This window comes from Barbus barbus (genome assembly GCF_936440315.1).
Source record: "Barbus barbus genome assembly, chromosome: 42".
Classification (NCBI taxonomy): Eukaryota; Metazoa; Chordata; class Actinopteri; order Cypriniformes; family Cyprinidae; genus Barbus; species Barbus barbus.
The window spans coordinates 8,757,120-8,774,666 of record NC_136720.1 but is presented as its reverse complement, the minus strand read 5'-3'; the positions used below and the strand labels follow the sequence as shown (position 1 = coordinate 8,774,666).

Here is a 17,547-nt window from a genome sequence, read left to right as displayed (position 1 = left end):
GAAATTAGCAATTAGAATATGCGGTTTATTAAGAGTACAAACTTTGAAACTGAAATCATATTCAAATAGTAGCGGACATAATGCTCAAAATAAGATTTTTCATTAGAATTATGTAAACGTTATGAATAATTTCTGAATTGTATGCGCAATCCATGCGAGAATGATTTACAGTTTGCATAATGGTTTTATTCATTTATGCAAGGTATAAATTGCATAACAGTAGTTTTAGATTTACAAATGTTTATGCAAGAACATTTTTAGGTGACAGGAATGGTTTTGTGAATTTGATGAAATTAGTCCAATGTAGCCATTTAAATAAGGTTTGTGAACTATTTGTGCACTGAATAAGACAATTACATAAGAATGATTTTATTAATTTATGCTTTGTACTCATTTACACATTTTACATATGGCACGATGCAGCTGTACAGTAGTTTAACTCATTATATGCTGCAATTTGCGCAAGAATATTTTTAGGTTTTGTGAACAAATTACGCATTTTATACATTTTAGTATAACGCAACAATTTACACCACAGTTTTAGGTTTCATGAATGATTTACACGTGACAATCATGAAAGAATGGTTTAGAAGAGTTTGCATTCTGCTCATGTTTTATGAATAAATCTTTGTTTTCAATAGTTTAAAAGAATTATAAAATATCAAGAGACATGCACATTTCATAGAAACTTAATTTCACCAAAGTGTCAAACAATCTTTAAAACGTTAAAGAAAACAGGTGACAAGTTGTTTAGAAAAATGCAAAAATATTCTCCTTTTATTGAGGTAAATTTCTCTATGAATTGAGGTAACAACTTGCATAGTTTTACATCTATACCTGGTCGAAAGGGAAGGAGGAAAATGGATTTGAACAACAAACAAGATGTGGAAACGCCGTAAGATAAGTGTGTGTGAATCGCACAAACATCCAACAAATTGTACGGACTTTACAGTCTTTAAGGGGGGAGAATAAAACAGCATCCATTGTCTTTTGCTGGTGAAAAAGTCTTACATTTTCCTGTAAAATGGAAAAAAGAAATCTCTACCCAAATACCAGGTATAAAACTACATTCTGAGAAATTCCTGAATCGAGTCTCGTTTAAAAGTCTCATCATCTTTAAACTGATTTGACTTGGCAGGGCACTTTAAAAAAATATGGTTGAAGATATTAAAACACTTGTGATGTGAAGAGAAAAAACATCTTTCTTCATCTTTCATACTGACACTACAAGCATTTCAGGCTCGGTACACATTCACAACTCGACTTTGGTTTGTGGACAACAATCAGGGATTGAGAGTGGCCTTCGTTCACGCACACAACGAACGCTACAATCACTGCGAGAATGCCTCCTACCGAAATCTGTCAGTTGTAAAACTGTAAGGCATAAGTGTGCGTGACAAAAACATACTCTCCACATTTGCTGTACACTAGAAAAAGGAGCTAACCGTCTTAAAACTATATTAACAGAATGTACAAAACAAACAGTCTCATGGGGTACTCAGAAGGGGTCAGAGGTCACTGGCTTTGCTTTTGTCCTGAGAGTTTCTCTGTGTGTAGAAGAGAATGTAGGCCTGGGCCTTACACACTTCCTCCACGGCACACACACTCAGTTTGGAGTCATTACAGTGCACCCAAAACCCTAAAAAGAAAAAGGATAAGTTGGTTTACGATAGTTACGATACTCATGCCCTATTTTGGTATCCTTTTCTAATAACGTATCTACTGCATTCAAAACAGATTGACTAGGAAGTGGCAGATGAAAAGAATAATGTTTTACCTCCTTCTGTATTATAACAAAACGCAGTGTAGTGGCCAGAGCCAAATCCCTTCCCATGATGCATGACGACAGCAGAGAGTTGGTAGAGGAAGTGTTGAGGATGGGGTACGTTACTGGAGTCTTTGCAGCAGTAGGGTTCCATGTTCAGCTCCTGCTCAAACTGAACGTGAACGCCAATCTTCTCCCTGTGGTTTCGCCCAGACCACCTAAACATACACACGTACGCATTAACATCTGACTGATAACAGCAAGCTCAAAGCTGGGAACGTAGTTCATGTAAACGTGTACCTGAAGCGTTTAAGGTGCAGCCTGAGAACATGAGGCAGTTTGTGAACCATCAGCTGTTTTTGTGCTTCAGTCAAGACCACTTGCTTTGAACAGAATCGCCGTCGTTTGCCTTAAAAAGACAGCAAAACAAAAACTGCATTAAAGCATTTTTGATGAACGGGATTAACTCCTCGGGAGGAGCTTTAAACCTTTGAGATGAAACTTAAAAGTAAGGTGTGTTCTTCTGATCAGGTAGTACTTTCTTAAGTTAGTCATTAAAGTGTTGGTCTCCTGAAGAGTGTAAACACTGTGACGCTTTCAAAATTTTGCTCTCTTTGTTTGAGCAGCTCAACAACAACTTCAGGCTTGGCCATTGATGTGAGTTTAGGCGTTATCTGTTTGACTGGCCGATCAAAAGACGGGAACTTGGCGGTAACCGTGTAACAATCCCCTTTACTGGTCACTACTGGTGCAGAAATAACCCACTTCATCTTTGAGTGCCATGATATCCCCTTCAAATTGCAAACTATTTACTATCCCAAAGGTTTCCTTAAAGTGGCATTGCATGTTAAGTGTTTCCAACTCACTGTTGCAGTGGTCGCAAGCATAAATCGCTCCCTCCAAAGCCTCGGTTTCTGTAAACTTGGCCAGCATCTCTGTCAACCCACACGGAACCTGTGCAGCATCCTTACTGTTGCTGTGGTAACGTTCCGGGAATTCCAAAGAAAGATCCCAGAAGGGCTCTATTGTATTTGAGCGATGATCGCATGCTAAACACCTCACCTAACAGAAAAGTGAAAAATACCTTTAGCAAAATTGTATCAGGTATATGCCAAAACGTGATTAAGGACACTCTACTCAAGTATGTGAATGCAAATTAAATCAGCATCTGAAATTTGTCATAATGCACATGTGACTTTCTCAATGTTGGCACAACGGCAGTGTAGTACCCACTACAGCACCCCTTGTGGCAACACTGAGAATGCATCGTGCTCTGCTATCAGTGGCCCTGTCCCAAATACCACCCTAATCCCTTGCAGTCCTTTGTAATTTCAAAAAGACTTTTTGGGTTGTCGTCATCCATGTGCACTTTTGCCAAGCATGTACTAACATGGGCTCCACAAAAGTGCACATCAATGGCCTATAGCAGCTTCAAAGAGAGGCACATCTGAGCACCCTTCTGAAAACTAGAAATGTCAAATGGGAAACCCTACGCCAGAGCTGTCAAACTAAGTTCTAGGGATATGCCGGTATCACATTTTCATGTTGCGATTAATTGCTAATGCTTTCATCATGGTATACGGTATTATCACAATATTGAAATTTAGTTGCAAAAACAGTGTTTTCATAATACAATATAAGGCTATGTTCACACTCGGTGTCTTTTTTGACTAGAAAAAGTTGACAAGAACGCTTTTTTTAGTAGAATAAAAAGCTGGCAGCGTTTTGGTCACAAATAGCAGCCGAGGGTGTCTTTTGTTGCTGTAACAGCTGCAACGGTAGCCTAGCGCTGTGTGCTGCAGAAATGTCGTTAACTTTTGAAGTTAACGGGGAGGGTAATGTCGATTCACAACAACGTTTGTGGGAGCGCAACATTATATGGCGAAGTAAACTGTATGGTGCTTCCAACAATTTAGTCCAGGAGCTCCGATATGATATTGATTATCATATTATAATGCTTGACTGACTGATGTTAAGAGTGTACTTTCAGATATTTAAAAAGCTATGCCATTTTACAAACATTATAAATATATATAAGTCTGGTGAGTAAACTAAAAAATTTACTAGCAATGTAGATTCAATTGCAAGTAACACAGTTGCAACTTTTGATTTTAACAACGTGTTATTAAATATTACCTGAGATTAATGAATGTTTAGAAGAATGTTTCATTGGCAGTTTGTTATCTGCATACAGCGGTGTCGTGCATTGTGACCAGTTGATGGGAAAAGTATTCTTAAAGTGCATTCAAAATTCTGTATAATTTGTAATAAATAATTCTCTGTATTTTGAAGTTCCCACGATAACAATATCGTGCGTGTTCATTATCGTGATATATCGCATTACCGAATACCGGCACATGTCTACTCAGTTCCTGGAGGGCCGCAGCCCTGCAGAGTTTAATTCCAACCCTGCTCCAACACACAAACAATGTATTTTTCAAATAAGGATGAAGGATGTGATTAGCTGGATCAGGTGTGCTTAATTAGGGTTGGAGCTAAACTCTTCCGGGCTGTGGCCATCTAGGAATTGAGTTTGACACCCCTGCCCTACAGTAATGGAGGGGTGAGCAATGGAGGGCCACTGTCCTGAAGAGTTTAGCTCCAGCCCCAAATAAAACACCCTAACCCGAACTTTCAGGCAGGTGTATTGGAACACGTTGGAGCTGAATTTTGCAGAACTTTGGCCCTTCAGGAGCAAAAGTGGACACCCTGACCTACGGTCTTGTGGACTTCACAGGTACACCTTTTGGGACAGGGCCTTTCATGTGAATTCCTGACAAGCGGGAACATTTGAATCACTCCCTCGAGTACGGAGGTTTGTTACCACAGCAATGCAAGAACATATGAACAACAAGACTGCACACTTGCAATCCATTGGCCAGGTCTGTGTACTTTTCGTAGAGATGTTGCTGGCCTAATCTTTACATGTTAATAAGCTTACGTCATTGTGTGTGCGTGCAAACTCTACCTGACTGAGAAGCTGGCCATGAAAGATGGTGTTGACCACGCTGAGCACCTGTTTGATAAGCTGTCTCTGATTGGCTGGAACAGTGGCAGGAGTCAGCGTTCTGGTCCGTTCCAGCTCATGCTGTACTTTATCTAAGAGTTCGCAAAGAAATTCCTGCGCGTCCTGCTGTGCATAACCCCGGAACGCCGGGATCAGCTGCCACACGGAGTGCAACATTGCAAACGGAGACACCAGAGCCCACTTGCCTGACCACATCACCTGAAACAGTGTGTGTAACTCGTGACAAAGCGAGATGTGTTTGGAGCTGGGCTCCTTCGGTTGTATGAGCTCCATATTGCGGGAACGGGAGGCCCCTCCGCTGAGCCCTGATCCCTGGTTGAAGCCTTTTTGCTGGGGCACGCGCTGAGTAGAGAGTCCTAACTTGCGGCTGACCGCAGAGGCTAGCAGCTCCAGTGCTTGGTTCAGATCCAGCCTCAAAAAGCACTCCCGGAATACATGCAAGTGACTCAGAACCTGCAATATCGAGTTCATGTAGCAAGTATTGCCAAGGTTGCGCAAACCCGTCACTCCTGGAGTTACGGTAGGTCGGCGTTTGATAGGCGAATCACCTGTTTTAGGAGGTGGGGCCCGAGGCCGTTTGGCCTTGGATTGTGGACGGGGCCTCTGCTGAGGCGTTCTCTCTCTAGGAGTTCGTGGAGTAGGGGTGGAGATGCGAGCAGGAGCAGACCTACGCCTCACAGATTTGGTGCTTTTGGTTGACACTGCCGTGGCATCTGTAGAAGCTGCCTTTAGGCTCTGCCGACGAATGCGATGGCTCTTCCTCGGAGGAGCGCTTTCCAGCTCCTCCTTGAGCTGCCGTTTGAGTTGCCGCCTTCTTTCCCGTGCCTCCCGCTTCCTCTCCTCCTCTTCCTCCTGTTGCCGCTCCTCCTCCAGTCGCTTCTTCCCCCGTTCCGTTTGTGCAAACCACAAGCGGAACACACGGCCAATCAGGGCACGGCGGCGGTGCCACAGCGCCGTGAACATGCGGTCTTCGTCACGCAACTGCAGCTCCTGCGTGCTGGTCGACAGCTGGTCTCCTGCGGCCGAGGATGAGCGCAAGGTGCGGCCACTGCGCGTGGTGACTTCATAGCACTGGCTCTTAATGGCACTTAGCGTGCTACGCAGCAGCTTCAAGTCACCCGTCGCATTGTCATTCAGCACGTAGTCATCGCATAAGTAGCAGTATACATACAATTCATTCACCTCCAGGGCCAAAGGGTGGTGCTGCTCCTATAGACAAATAAACTTCAACATGAATATAAAATCAAAGAAACAGTCTTATAAAATCAGACATAATCTAGCAATAAGTTTACCATTTTTATAGATAAACGCGTTTATATCTACATTTAATAATTTAGCAGTTGCTTGTATCCAATGCAACTTAAAAAAAATGGTGGGCAAAAGAAGCAAACAAAACATCAAAAGAGCAACAACATGCAAGTATTCTGACAGGTCCCAGTTAGTCTAACGCAACACAAAGTGAGTTTTTATTTTATAATAAATAAAAATAATAAAAAGCAGATAGAAATAACAGAATAGATAGAGCAAGTGTTAGAGGGCCAAATTATTATTGTTATTTTTTTTCATAATAATTAAAAAGAAAACAAGCAGATAGAATAGAAATAGAGAGTTCCAGTGTTAGAGGGTCAAGTGTACAAGTGATGTGTCTTTATATCTAAAGGTGAAGTGTGTAATTTCAAGATCACATGATGAATTACTTATTAACAGATTTCTTTACTAGTTGATGCTGCATATTAAGCTGAGACAGGAGCAAGCAAATGTACTTTTTTTCTCACCATTTGGCGGATCTCATCAGAACAGCACCCACTTTTTTTGCATAAATTGTATGTATTAAATGACTTTAAACACTATATCAATTACTTGTACGTAACTCATCATTTAATCACACCTTAAAGTGCTGAAGCGCATGTTCTTCTATGTAGCGTCCACACGCTACATGCGAACAGCTGAGACATGCCCACACCGACTCGGTGGTGTTGCAGTCCACACAGTGCCATTTCTGCGGGTTCAGGATCGAGTGGTCCTGCGCGAGCCTTAAGCGACCCACGTGCTTACACCTGTCCATCACAGTTAGTCACTGCCCTCTTCACATCACCATGGTGACGGCAGCCAGCTCCTCCCAAGGCATGATGGTTAATCTGCGGAAAACAAAAAATGAAAAAGATGAAAAAAATGATTTTCTTGTCATTATTTCTACTCATAAATATTTCAGACAAGAAGTACAGAATCATTCAGAATTTTAGGGTTCAGTAAGACTTTTTTCTTTTTAAAGTGACAGTAATATTTGTACATTGTTAAAGAAATGTCTAATTGCTGTTCTTTTGAACTTTCTATTCATCAATCATCAAACACTGGGAAAAAATTTTTTACTGCTGTTTTCACATGCAAATCAGCACAATAGAATGATTTCTGAAGGATCATATGACACTGAAAACTGGAGTAATGATGCTGAAAATTCAGCGCTGCGTCACAGAAAAAAAATATGAGGCTACACTTTAAAATCTATTATAATATTAAGCAGCTCTTTTAAATTGTGATAATATTTACTATACATATACACATTTTTTTTACTGTTTATATTAAATAATGCAGCCTTGGTGAGCATGAGACTTATTTCAAAGAACATTAGAAAATCTAACTGTCCACAAACTTTTGAACGGTAGTGTATGTGCCACTGTTTACAGTGTCTTCGGTGTTTTGTGAAACAAGAGATACACACAGTGCACATGAGGTTATATTAAGACCGCAGTTTAACAGAGCCATCATAAAACTTTTGTGCAAGAACACGGTTGAACCGATACTACAGGAGGAGGAATCTATTCCTGGCATCTCACACACGAAGAGTGATCAAATAGAAACTAACAATCTCTGTATTTCTCCAAAACAGTCATACCATGATAAGCTGAAGTAGCCTACACATGATACTGAGTGCTCTCTATACTCAGATACTGGCATCAATTTCAAGCCTGTAAACATCAGTGAGTATTTAGCTAGCATGTAAACAAATAGATGTCCCTTATATAATAACACCTCGCTTTCTCTGGGCCCCACGTGTGTTTAACAGAAACAAACTATCCTAGAAATACACTTTTGTTGACATTATCTTGTTTAGAGGGTTAAGCATGAGTATTGCGCATTGTTTTTGTAAAAGTTATTATCGCACAGGCAGTGCTTGTCTTTATCGCTATGGGTCTGATCTGGGATTGTAAGTTAATTAAACGAGGATGGACAACCATACAGATCTCATTTAACTAGTTACAACTATCAATGTTTGACTTTGAAGGCGTTTAGGCAAGCGAATGATGCTTAGGCGCTAACCACCAAAGAGCTGACCAGGTTAGCGGCTAACCAGGTTAGTTTAGTGTCTCTAAGCAGCCAGTTATAGAGGAAAGTTAAGCAGCACACGGGATGCTAGTGCGCTAATGCTAAAATCACACCACAGTGAAGGGAGGCTGAGGTGCTGGGCGATTGAGATAAGCTGATTGTGTTTTATTTCCGCCGCTAGTGTGAACGCGATATCATCGGAGCTGTTTGAGATCGGTGATATTTTACTAACCTGATTATTTGTCAAGCACTGGTTACTTCTGTGGCACAAGCGCGAGCGCCATCTTGCCTGCACTTGTCGCGTGGACTGTACCTCCGTGACGTCACGCCTGAGAGGACACGCTCAAAACACAACTCGCATTTAATATCCTAAAAACAAATCTCAAGATTTGATCATCTTGCCTATGGTGACTAATGCTTACGGGTCCATCTCATATCTTTGTGTGGAAACGAGCGTGCATTAAAATGAATACATTTCCACGTGCAATAATAACACATTTCTTTATGATACACATAGTACTTTTCAATATAAAATATCAATATGTCAATATAAAAGAGCAGATTATGAATGCATATGTGACCCTGGATCACAAAACCACTAATTTTTTAAAAAGTGAGATAAATAAATAAGCTTTTCATTGATGCATGGTTTGTTAGGATGGGACGATATTTGGCCGAAATCTGAAATCTGATCATGCAAAACATTTTTAATATTGATAAAATCGCATTTAAAGTTGTCTAAATAAAGTTAGCATTGCATATTACTAATCAAGTTTTGATATATTTACGGTTGGAAATTTACAAAATATCTTAAAGGAACATGATCTTAATTTAATATCCTAATGATTTTTGGCATAAAAGAAAAATCGGGAGGGGAAGGAAAGTGCAGGGTTCTAGGACCAGATTCATTATAACCAATTCAATCTCACAGAGCTGCGGCTGATCTCATTCTTATTTTGTCCTGATGCCTCTCAGGTTTCTCTGGGCCCCTGAGGGCCACTCAGCTGTGGCAGAACATCATAGAGGCAGGTGGAGCTCCGACCCCGCAGACAGCACCTGCACGTCCATCACGACGGCTTCACCGGCTCTGATGCGGTGGACGTGGTTCTGAGCCTTCTCATGCAGAACATCTACTTCTGCTCCAGTGAAGTGTCCCGTCTCAAAGCCGCAAGGCTCTGCCAGGCCTTAATGGAGTCAAGAGTATTCGAACCAATCAGGATAAAGCTCTTCAGACGGGAAAAAGAAATGACCTTTGAGGACCCCAGCTGCAGCCTCTTGTTTACCAAGGTTACATTTATTTAATTAAAAATAAAATACAGTGAAAAGAGTTGTATTGTGAGATATTGTTACACTTTCAAATATTTCTAGTTTTCATTTTTTAAATGTATTTTAAAATGTAATTTATTCCTTTGAGGGCAAAGCTGAATTTTTGGCATAATTTCTCCAGTCATTAAGGTATGGCCTTTTTACTTATACATTATCTCTTAAAATGCTGTGCATAACCTTTAATCATTTATCTCTCCTGTATCTAGACACCATGATCATTGATTGAGGCTGTGAGGAAGACACTACAAACTCTGCAGCAAGGGAGGGATCTAGATAACGTAGCACATAAATTCACTTCCAATCTCACTAAAAAAACTGATCTCGGCATTGATTTTATTTAACATTTCCATTTTTTCCTATGCAGTGTTCACATTCTGCCAGCAGGTGTTGCTCCAGCATGTATCCAGTATGAATTGCTGTCTATGGGTCAGAAAGCTCTCGGAATTCATCAAAAAATATCTTAATTTGCGTTCCAAAGATGAACGAAGGCCTTACAGGTTTGGAACAACATTAAGGAATTAGCATTTTTGGGTAAACTATCCCTTTAAACGTATTTTTATTAGTTATCAGTTATAGGACAGTGAGAATGTCCCCACATTCCACGTAATATAGCAATGCAGAGATTAGAAATTAATTACAAACTTACAGGGCTGTGTTTGTAGACAGATGACTTCATTTGCAAATTTGTTCATGCTTTATAAGCAGGACCGTTATTGCAAATATGAATATAATGAAGAAACTGCTAATCACTACTATACACTACATACATTTCATGCAGTTTTCATGAGCTTTGAAGAGGCAGCATCTCCGTGTAGAATTACTTGGATTGTGTGAAATGCTCAGGTTTTTTAAAAAGCTATTAGAAATAGTTTTAGCTGCACTTGAAATTGAGAAATAGATAACTATGCCTTAAAGGTAGATATTTGAATTATGCTCTCTTTAGGGGAAAGGCAATGACTGTGAGCACAGATGTTTTAAATTAATATTGACTTCATATTACTGTGCTCTGCATAAGTTTCAACTTCTGATTTCTAAGTGGATTTGTATTGACAAATGTAGCATAGTATGGTGTTACTCTGTATGAATGAGGCATAATTATTCAGAAAGACAAAGGGATGTTTAATTGCTAAAATTATTTTAACTCCTAAAATAATGATCATGAATAGGGTTGGGAATCGTTTGGTTTTTATCGATTCCGATTCTGGTTATCGACTGTGATTCTTATCAATTCCCAGTTTAGATCCCAATCTGGTCAAATATGTTCTGTCTCTCTTTTTGCAAAACTTTTTATTGCTGCTGAATACCATGAACAAAAATTAGCCGGCTATATAAAAACGGGGCTCGATTAAGAGCTGTTTGTGTGCAAGATAGGGATAAAAAATTATGGATGTTGTGGTTTTCTCACAATTCTGATGAAAAAAAAACAATAGGCAACTAAACAGAATCTCATGAATGCAATGATTCAATGACTCTCTCAAGATTAACTCGTTTCATTACTGGATGAATCAGTGTTTTTGAATTTTGAATGATTCAAAGACAAATATAGCCTCTTTTGGCCACCTAAAAAAAAAAAAAAGTAAAAATATGCGCGCACAGGAATTGATAGGATTTTTCATTTTACAACAAGTATCCAATTCCTGACTCAATTCTGAAATTGGAATTGATTTTCGAATCCCAACCCGAATCATAAATGCACTGGATTAATTATATTGTTACATATTTAATGGTATTTATTAATAAGTAATTGAACAGAAAGTGAATTGCATACTGGTATGCATTCAAAACTCACATTCGGACTCTTATTTATATATATATATATATATATATATATAAAAAAATGCTTTTAATATTTCTGAAATATACAAAGTGATCAATGTTTTCGAAGATAAGATTTTGAAGGGCAAATAATAGCTTTATTCCTATAAAGACACGGTATTAGGGTCCCAAAATGAACTCGAACATCAGCAAAAGAGTTAAAAGAGAGTCAGTCCATAGCGAATATTTTGAAAAGCATGACTTTTATCGTGTCTTATTGAGCAGCTGGAGCGTGGAGGGTTTCCTCCGGCTTCTTCTCAGGTGTTTTGATCAAGTGTCATGGAGGCTGTTAGCCGCCACCACTGCTGACGGTGTTGTTACTGTCTAAATCATTCAATATCACTGTCAGCTCCTCTAGTGTAAAGGTAAGACTGAAGTCTCCGTGTTTTTGATTGCTATATTTATTCTGAAACTCTATTCGTTGGTTATTGATCAGTTCTGTGCAGTGACGCTTCACTCCATTAGCTTTAGCCTGTTAGCTCCGCTTATATTTGCACTGTTTATGTCTCCGTTTCAATTCATTTCTCATAGATAGTTGATAACGTTACATAACTAACACTTTGAGGTGTTGTTGCCTTGAGAAACGCATATTTACACTGATAGTTAAACGTCTCCAAACCTACTGACAGGATTTTGGGCTTCATATATAATTCAAGCTGCATTATTTGGTGTCAAAGGTACAGGAAAGTCTTGTTAACTTGTTTCATTGAATGTCAATCTGTCAGGTGCTCATTCATAAAATATGTTAAATATGTCACACCCTTTCTTATGAGTCCGTCTGACTAACACAGAAATAATAATCTCAATAATAAGAGGATTTAATTGTAGTATATAGATAATTCTATCAATAAAATCACTAATATTCATAACAATGCAGTCTTTTTTAATGTCCTGATTTCTTATTATTTAATGGTTTAATTTCAGTCTAACTACTTTGATTAAATGTGGTAATTCTGTCTAATTTCTTCTGTTAGTCAGTGGTATTTTAGTCTAATTGATTTGTTATTTTGCTAATTGATTTTGAATTATTTTATAATTTAGTCGTTGAGAACACAAACTTTCTATAGTAATTATTTGAATGTGACTTTTTATGATTTAAATTTTTAGTTAACTATATGTACTATTAATAGGACTTCCTACTGTTTACAGAATGCTTACTATAGTAATTACAAGTCATTAATACTAACCTTAGAATAAGTGCACGTTGTTAATTAATATTACTCTGTAGTAATTCAAGTATTACACTGTAACAAGTCTAATCATTGCGTTTAGAGCTTTTATTACATTTTTTCAATTATGTTTTCAAAGTTTTAATCATTTTTTTAAAGTTATTTTAACATCATGGTGAACGATTATTATGAAATGGTTAAAAATAATATGTAAATAATAATAGATGCTGATTTATTAGTACTATTATTATTAATTTTTACATTTTTATGGTACTAATCTATTTTGTGTGTGTGTGTTTTCTGCTTAAAATCCAGCCGGCTAAATCCAGAGCCAAATTAAATCGTGGAAGCAACCCTTACAAGAGACTGTTTCATGTATTCAGCTGATAGAACGGTGGATTCTTATTCCTCTGAGATGCTGTCAGCATGAATACCTAGTTTATTTTGAGCCTGGATCACTTGGATCCTGCTGAAAATCCACAGTGACAGATTTTCAGATGCATTTAGGTCTATTTCTGTCAATTTTATCTTAGCGGTCTACTCGTCGGTATGATTATATTTGTCAAGTTTAAAATCGGTTGTTGTCTTCGAGTTGTTCTCAGAGTGAACATTTAGTGTTATTTTCCCAGAATAAAGTCTGTTAAGACTTGTGCTCGGATGTCAGTCAAAACTGAGCTCTGGACAGTTCAGTGGTTTGTAAGAAGTTCAACAGAGTTCTCTGTGTTGATGGATTGATATTTCAGTTTTAAAGAGCCAGTTCACCCCAAAATGATTCACTTGTTACAAAGCTGTACACAGGTCTTTCTTCTGTGGAGCACAAAAATATATATTACTGAACAATGTTTCAGTTTGTACATGGTATGAAATTCAGTGAGCTCCGAAACGTGCATCCCTTTGTTTTGTACAGACATTTTTGTGATTTCAACAAATCCTGAACTGTTAAACTAGGTAACTCATCCAGTGTTATTTTAGTATTATTTGCATATTATTATTTTTATGTTATTTTTTATTAATGTTTTGAATTCGCTTTTATTGTCATACTTCATTTTAATGAATTTTTTTTTAGTAATTTAATATTTATTTAATTTGATTAAGTTGATTAAGCCACTACTATGTAGTTTTCAAAACCACGCGTCTGATCCATTCACACAGAGACGCACAGAACATGCATGATTCATATTTCAATCGACTTTTGCAGCTTAATATTTACAGATACTAGTCCATATCGCGATTTGATTGAAGTGTAATGACCTACTTTTTATTAATTCATCCAAACTTTGACAAATTCCGTGACATTCCGCGTTAAACTGTAAATTCCGTTTTTATTACTGGATTCCGCGATTCCGTGCGCGTTTTCTGCATCATGGAAATCATAGGGCCCTAATTGACCCTTATGACTGGTATTATATTATATATATTTATATATATTATTATATATTTGATGTATTATATTTGATTTTATTTCAGCTTTATTTTAATTAACAAAAAAAAATTATATTTGTATTTTTAGTTAATAACAAAAACCCTCTTTGACCAAGTCTTTGACCAACAGGAAGCATGGCAACGTGATGAAATAACTCATAAAGCCTCCTAACTCAAAGTTTCTACTTCTTGTTGCAGGTTGACAGCCAGTAGAATCATGGAGTCCATGCTCAATAAACTAAAGAGCACCGTCACCAAGGTGACAGCTGATGTGACCACTGCTGTCATGGGCAACCCTGTCACGCGGGAGTTTGAGGTGGGCCGACATATCGCCAGTGGGGGTCCAGGAATGAGCTGGAGGATCTACAACGGCACCAAAAAATCCACCAAACAGGTGCGTGGGTTATTTATTATCGTCACTTCTGTTAGTCTTTTTCATGTATCCAGTATCTCATATAATACGACATGATCATGCTTGATGTTAGTAAGTTGTTTACAGTGAAAGAGGAAGTATTTAACCTAGAAAATGCACAACACAGTTTTATTGAATGATGAAATTTTCACGACTTTACAGATTGTTCACCACCTCTATCGGGAGAGTTCTTGCTTCCTCACATTGCCACAATCTTGCGTTTGTTGTAGGGCGATTATTAGAACGATTAATCGACTAATCGTAGATTATTTCACTGATTAATCAGTAGACTTTGATTATTCAGCTTTTGCAATTAGTTAATATTAAGTTAAACATATTCTAACATAAAGGTCACTTCAGCTTTAGAAAAGCATATTATGTAATTACAATTATATTAATTGTAATTATAATTGTATATTATAAACATCCACATCGCTGTAATCGGATGCATTTTTAACTGATGCTTTCACACTGCTGTCAGTTTTTGTTGTGTTTATTAGTTAGTTACTTATTAGTTTATTATTAATAAATAAATGTATTGTGTACACTAATTGTTTTTCATTAAATTATCTGTTGATTGTGCAGATGTAGTTATTTTTTGCAAAGTAAAAACTTCTATTTTTTGTTGAACGTACAGATGTTATTGCAAAATTAATATGAATGTAAATTTTTGTCTATATATTGTTTGTTGATTTTGCAGATGTGCAGGTAGTTTTGCAAATTAAATATATATATCTAAATATTTTTATAAAATAATTTTGAATGTACAGATAAACAGATATTATTTCAGAATAAATATAAATTTAAATATTTGTAAATAAATTTGTGGAATGTACCAACATTATTTTGTTTGCAAAATAAATGTAAATTGTTATAAATTATTTGTTGGAATTGATTGAATACATTTTTGATTACATTTCATTTAGGTTCTTTGTTTGAATTTATGCATCTATTTTATTTTTAATTTTAATTTTAAATAAAAGCCATTAAAATGTTACACTGCTACGCTTTCTGTTTCCCCCAGGAAGTGGCAGTCTTTGTGTTCGATAAGAAGGTCATTGATCGCTATCAGAAGTTTGAGAAGGATCAGATCATTGATTCACTGAAGAAAGGAGTTCAACAGCTGACGCGATTACGACATCCGCGCCTCCTCACGGTTCAGCACCCACTGGAGGAGTCCAGGTGACAACTTCACTGCACTTCATTTATTTTAATTCACTTTGATTTATTTTTGCTTTGATTTAGGGAATAAAACTGACATTAAACTTCAGAAGCAAAGAATCTACTCTCGATAAAAGAGTTCAGAGCTTTTTCTTTATTTAAAATTTGGCTCCTGTACTGCTACAATCGATATGTGTCTGTGTGGATGCATGAGATCAAAAGCAGCAGTTCGTCTGTAGAAAATCTCTCCTGAATAATACATGGAGCTCTTAGGAGATGTGAGACTTAAGCTCCATTCCAGAAACTAGTCTTGCTGTCTGCGGTCTACATGTTATCCTCACTAAACACGATGCAATAAGATTTCAGGACAAGCAATTTGTCTGTTCACACCAGACGCGACAAAACAACAAGACACAACCAAACCAGTTACAAAACAGAAGCGTGTATGAGGGGGCTCTCTCTGCAAGCACACCTGCAATTAAATAGAGAAGTACATAATCGATGAGTAAAATTAAGCATTTTAAATTGTTAAAAAAATAGCTCGATACTCTAATAAGCACAAAAATTAAAAGTTGTTGTACTTCATAAAATATTTTTAAAATCAAATTTTCCTTCACCTCCATGCCCCATCCTCCATCTTGCATGACAAATTTCATTGTTGTGCATTCTGGGATTGCTTTATTTAGTACGTATGCATGTGATGCTGCTTTATATATTGGTCAAAATTAAGTATTTTATTTGCATTAATAACTGATTACATGTCTATGATGGAAAAAAAAAAATAATAATGTTGCCTAGGTGGGCGGCTCACTAGTTTTTGAAACGGACACTCAGTCTTTTACACAAATACTGAAAATATAAAATGGCTATGTATATCTGAAATGTGTCCAAGGTCACATACACAACCAGTTCCTACTTTGTGCTTTTATGTGTCTGTCATTACTGTTCTCACTGGATGTCTTTGTCTCTTTATCTCTAGAGACTGTCTGGCGTTCTGCACAGAACCTGTGTTTGCCAGTCTAGCGAATGTGTTCGGCCAGTGGGACAACCTCCCTAGTCCTGTTCCCACAGACATCAAAGAGTACAAACTCTACGACGTTGAGACCAAATACGGCTTACTGCAGGTTAGGCGTTTCTTATACAGCTAAAAAGAGGTGCTTTTTTCTTTTGAGTAAGTAGAGCCTCTGTGTAAAAATTAAATGTCATCTCAAAGTGGCAAGGAAAAAATCTGAAACTACAGCTAACACACATTTTTACTTGATAATTGTATAATGCAATTTAACAAATATCTTTTATTTTTATATTAAATTGATGCTTTAAAAAAAAAAAAAAAAATTATTTATTATTCATTTGCAAATAATTTTTTTGCGGGAATCAGTTTTTCCACATTCTCTTATATAGAACCAAAAACATTCCAGGATAAAAAATATTAAAATAATTAAATAATTTTAAAAATATATTGTTTAAATTAAAATAATGTCTTAAATAATATAATTATTAAATAAATATAAATATTTTTTTTTCAAAATAACATTTTTACAGACAGTGCAACAAGTACTGCTTTTGTTTTAGTTTTGTTGCTAATGAAATATTTCTCGCTTTGTCTCACTCTGTTTTCTCTCTCAGGTCTCAGAGGGTTTGTCGTTCCTCCACAGCGGGGTTAAAATGGTTCATGGTAACTTGTGTTCAGAGAACATCATCTTGAATAAGAGCGGAGCCTGGAAGATCATGGGCTTTGACTTCAGTATCTCCTCTAGTAGCTCGTCTGACGCTGAGGTTAGAAACAGCCGTTATTATCTCTAAAGTCCCAGAGAACAGAAACCAAGCTGTCAGAAGATTCTAAGCTCTCTCTGTTGTCTGCTGTCTCTTAACATAGATGTTATGTATTTCTGCCTTTTAGCCCAAGTATGTTTGTAAAGAGTGGGACCCCAATCTGCCGCCTCTCTGCCTCCCGAACCCTGAATATGTTGCTCCTGAGTACATCCTGTCCGTCAGCTGTGACGCAACCTCTGATATGTACTCACTGGGCGTATTGATCCACGCCGTGTTTAATGAAGGCAAGCCTGTTTTTCAGGTCAACAAGCAGGACATATTTAAGAGCTTCAGCCGACAACTGGACCAGGTG

The 17,547-nt window shown here is 37.4% G+C and overlaps 2 protein-coding genes across 2 annotated transcripts in view; one reads left to right on the top strand and one right to left on the bottom strand.

The window, feature by feature from the left end:
- Window positions 1-355: 355 nt before the first annotated feature.
- On the bottom strand, window positions 356-8,442 carry LOC306861189 (ubiquitin carboxyl-terminal hydrolase 44). Its single transcript, XM_079403326.1, has 7 exons — window positions 8,350-8,442; window positions 6,682-6,931; window positions 4,734-6,002; window positions 2,632-2,827; window positions 2,066-2,174; window positions 1,778-1,983; window positions 356-1,639 (listed from the first exon to the last, which is right to left on the bottom strand). The coding sequence occupies exons 2-7, from the start codon at window positions 6,856-6,858 to the stop codon at window positions 1,509-1,511; spliced, it is 2,088 nt and encodes a 695-aa protein (XP_079259452.1). The 5' UTR covers window positions 6,859-6,931; window positions 8,350-8,442; the 3' UTR covers window positions 356-1,508.
- A 3,064-nt stretch (window positions 8,443-11,506) lies between these two features.
- The window catches only part of LOC306861103 (SCY1-like protein 2), an 18,384-nt gene continuing 12,343 nt past the window's right edge, over window positions 11,507-17,547 (top strand). Inside the window, exons 1-6 of the mRNA XM_079403193.1 lie at window positions 11,507-11,623; window positions 14,048-14,243; window positions 15,286-15,443; window positions 16,402-16,546; window positions 17,049-17,198; window positions 17,323-17,544. Of these exons, the coding sequence (XP_079259319.1) occupies window positions 14,067-14,243; window positions 15,286-15,443; window positions 16,402-16,546; window positions 17,049-17,198; window positions 17,323-17,544 (852 nt within the window). The 5' untranslated portion in view covers window positions 11,507-11,623; window positions 14,048-14,066. The remainder of the gene's footprint in view (window positions 11,624-14,047; window positions 14,244-15,285; window positions 15,444-16,401; window positions 16,547-17,048; window positions 17,199-17,322; window positions 17,545-17,547) is intronic.

What these genes read in the sequence shown, in the direction of transcription:
- LOC306861189 (XM_079403326.1), bottom strand. Translation starts at nt 6,858, where the DNA reads ATGGACAGGTGTAAGCACGTGGGTCGCTTAAGGCTCGCGCAGGACCAC. An exon ending in ATGCGCTTCAGCACTTTAAG is followed by an intron (nt 6,003 to 6,681) that starts GTGTGATTAAAT and finishes ATTTGTCTATAG; the next exon opens with GAGCAGCACCACCCTTTGGC. An exon ending in TTGTTATAATACAGAAGGAG is followed by an intron (nt 1,640 to 1,777) that starts GTAAAACATTAT and finishes TTTTCTTTTTAG; the next exon opens with GGTTTTGGGTGCACTGTAAT.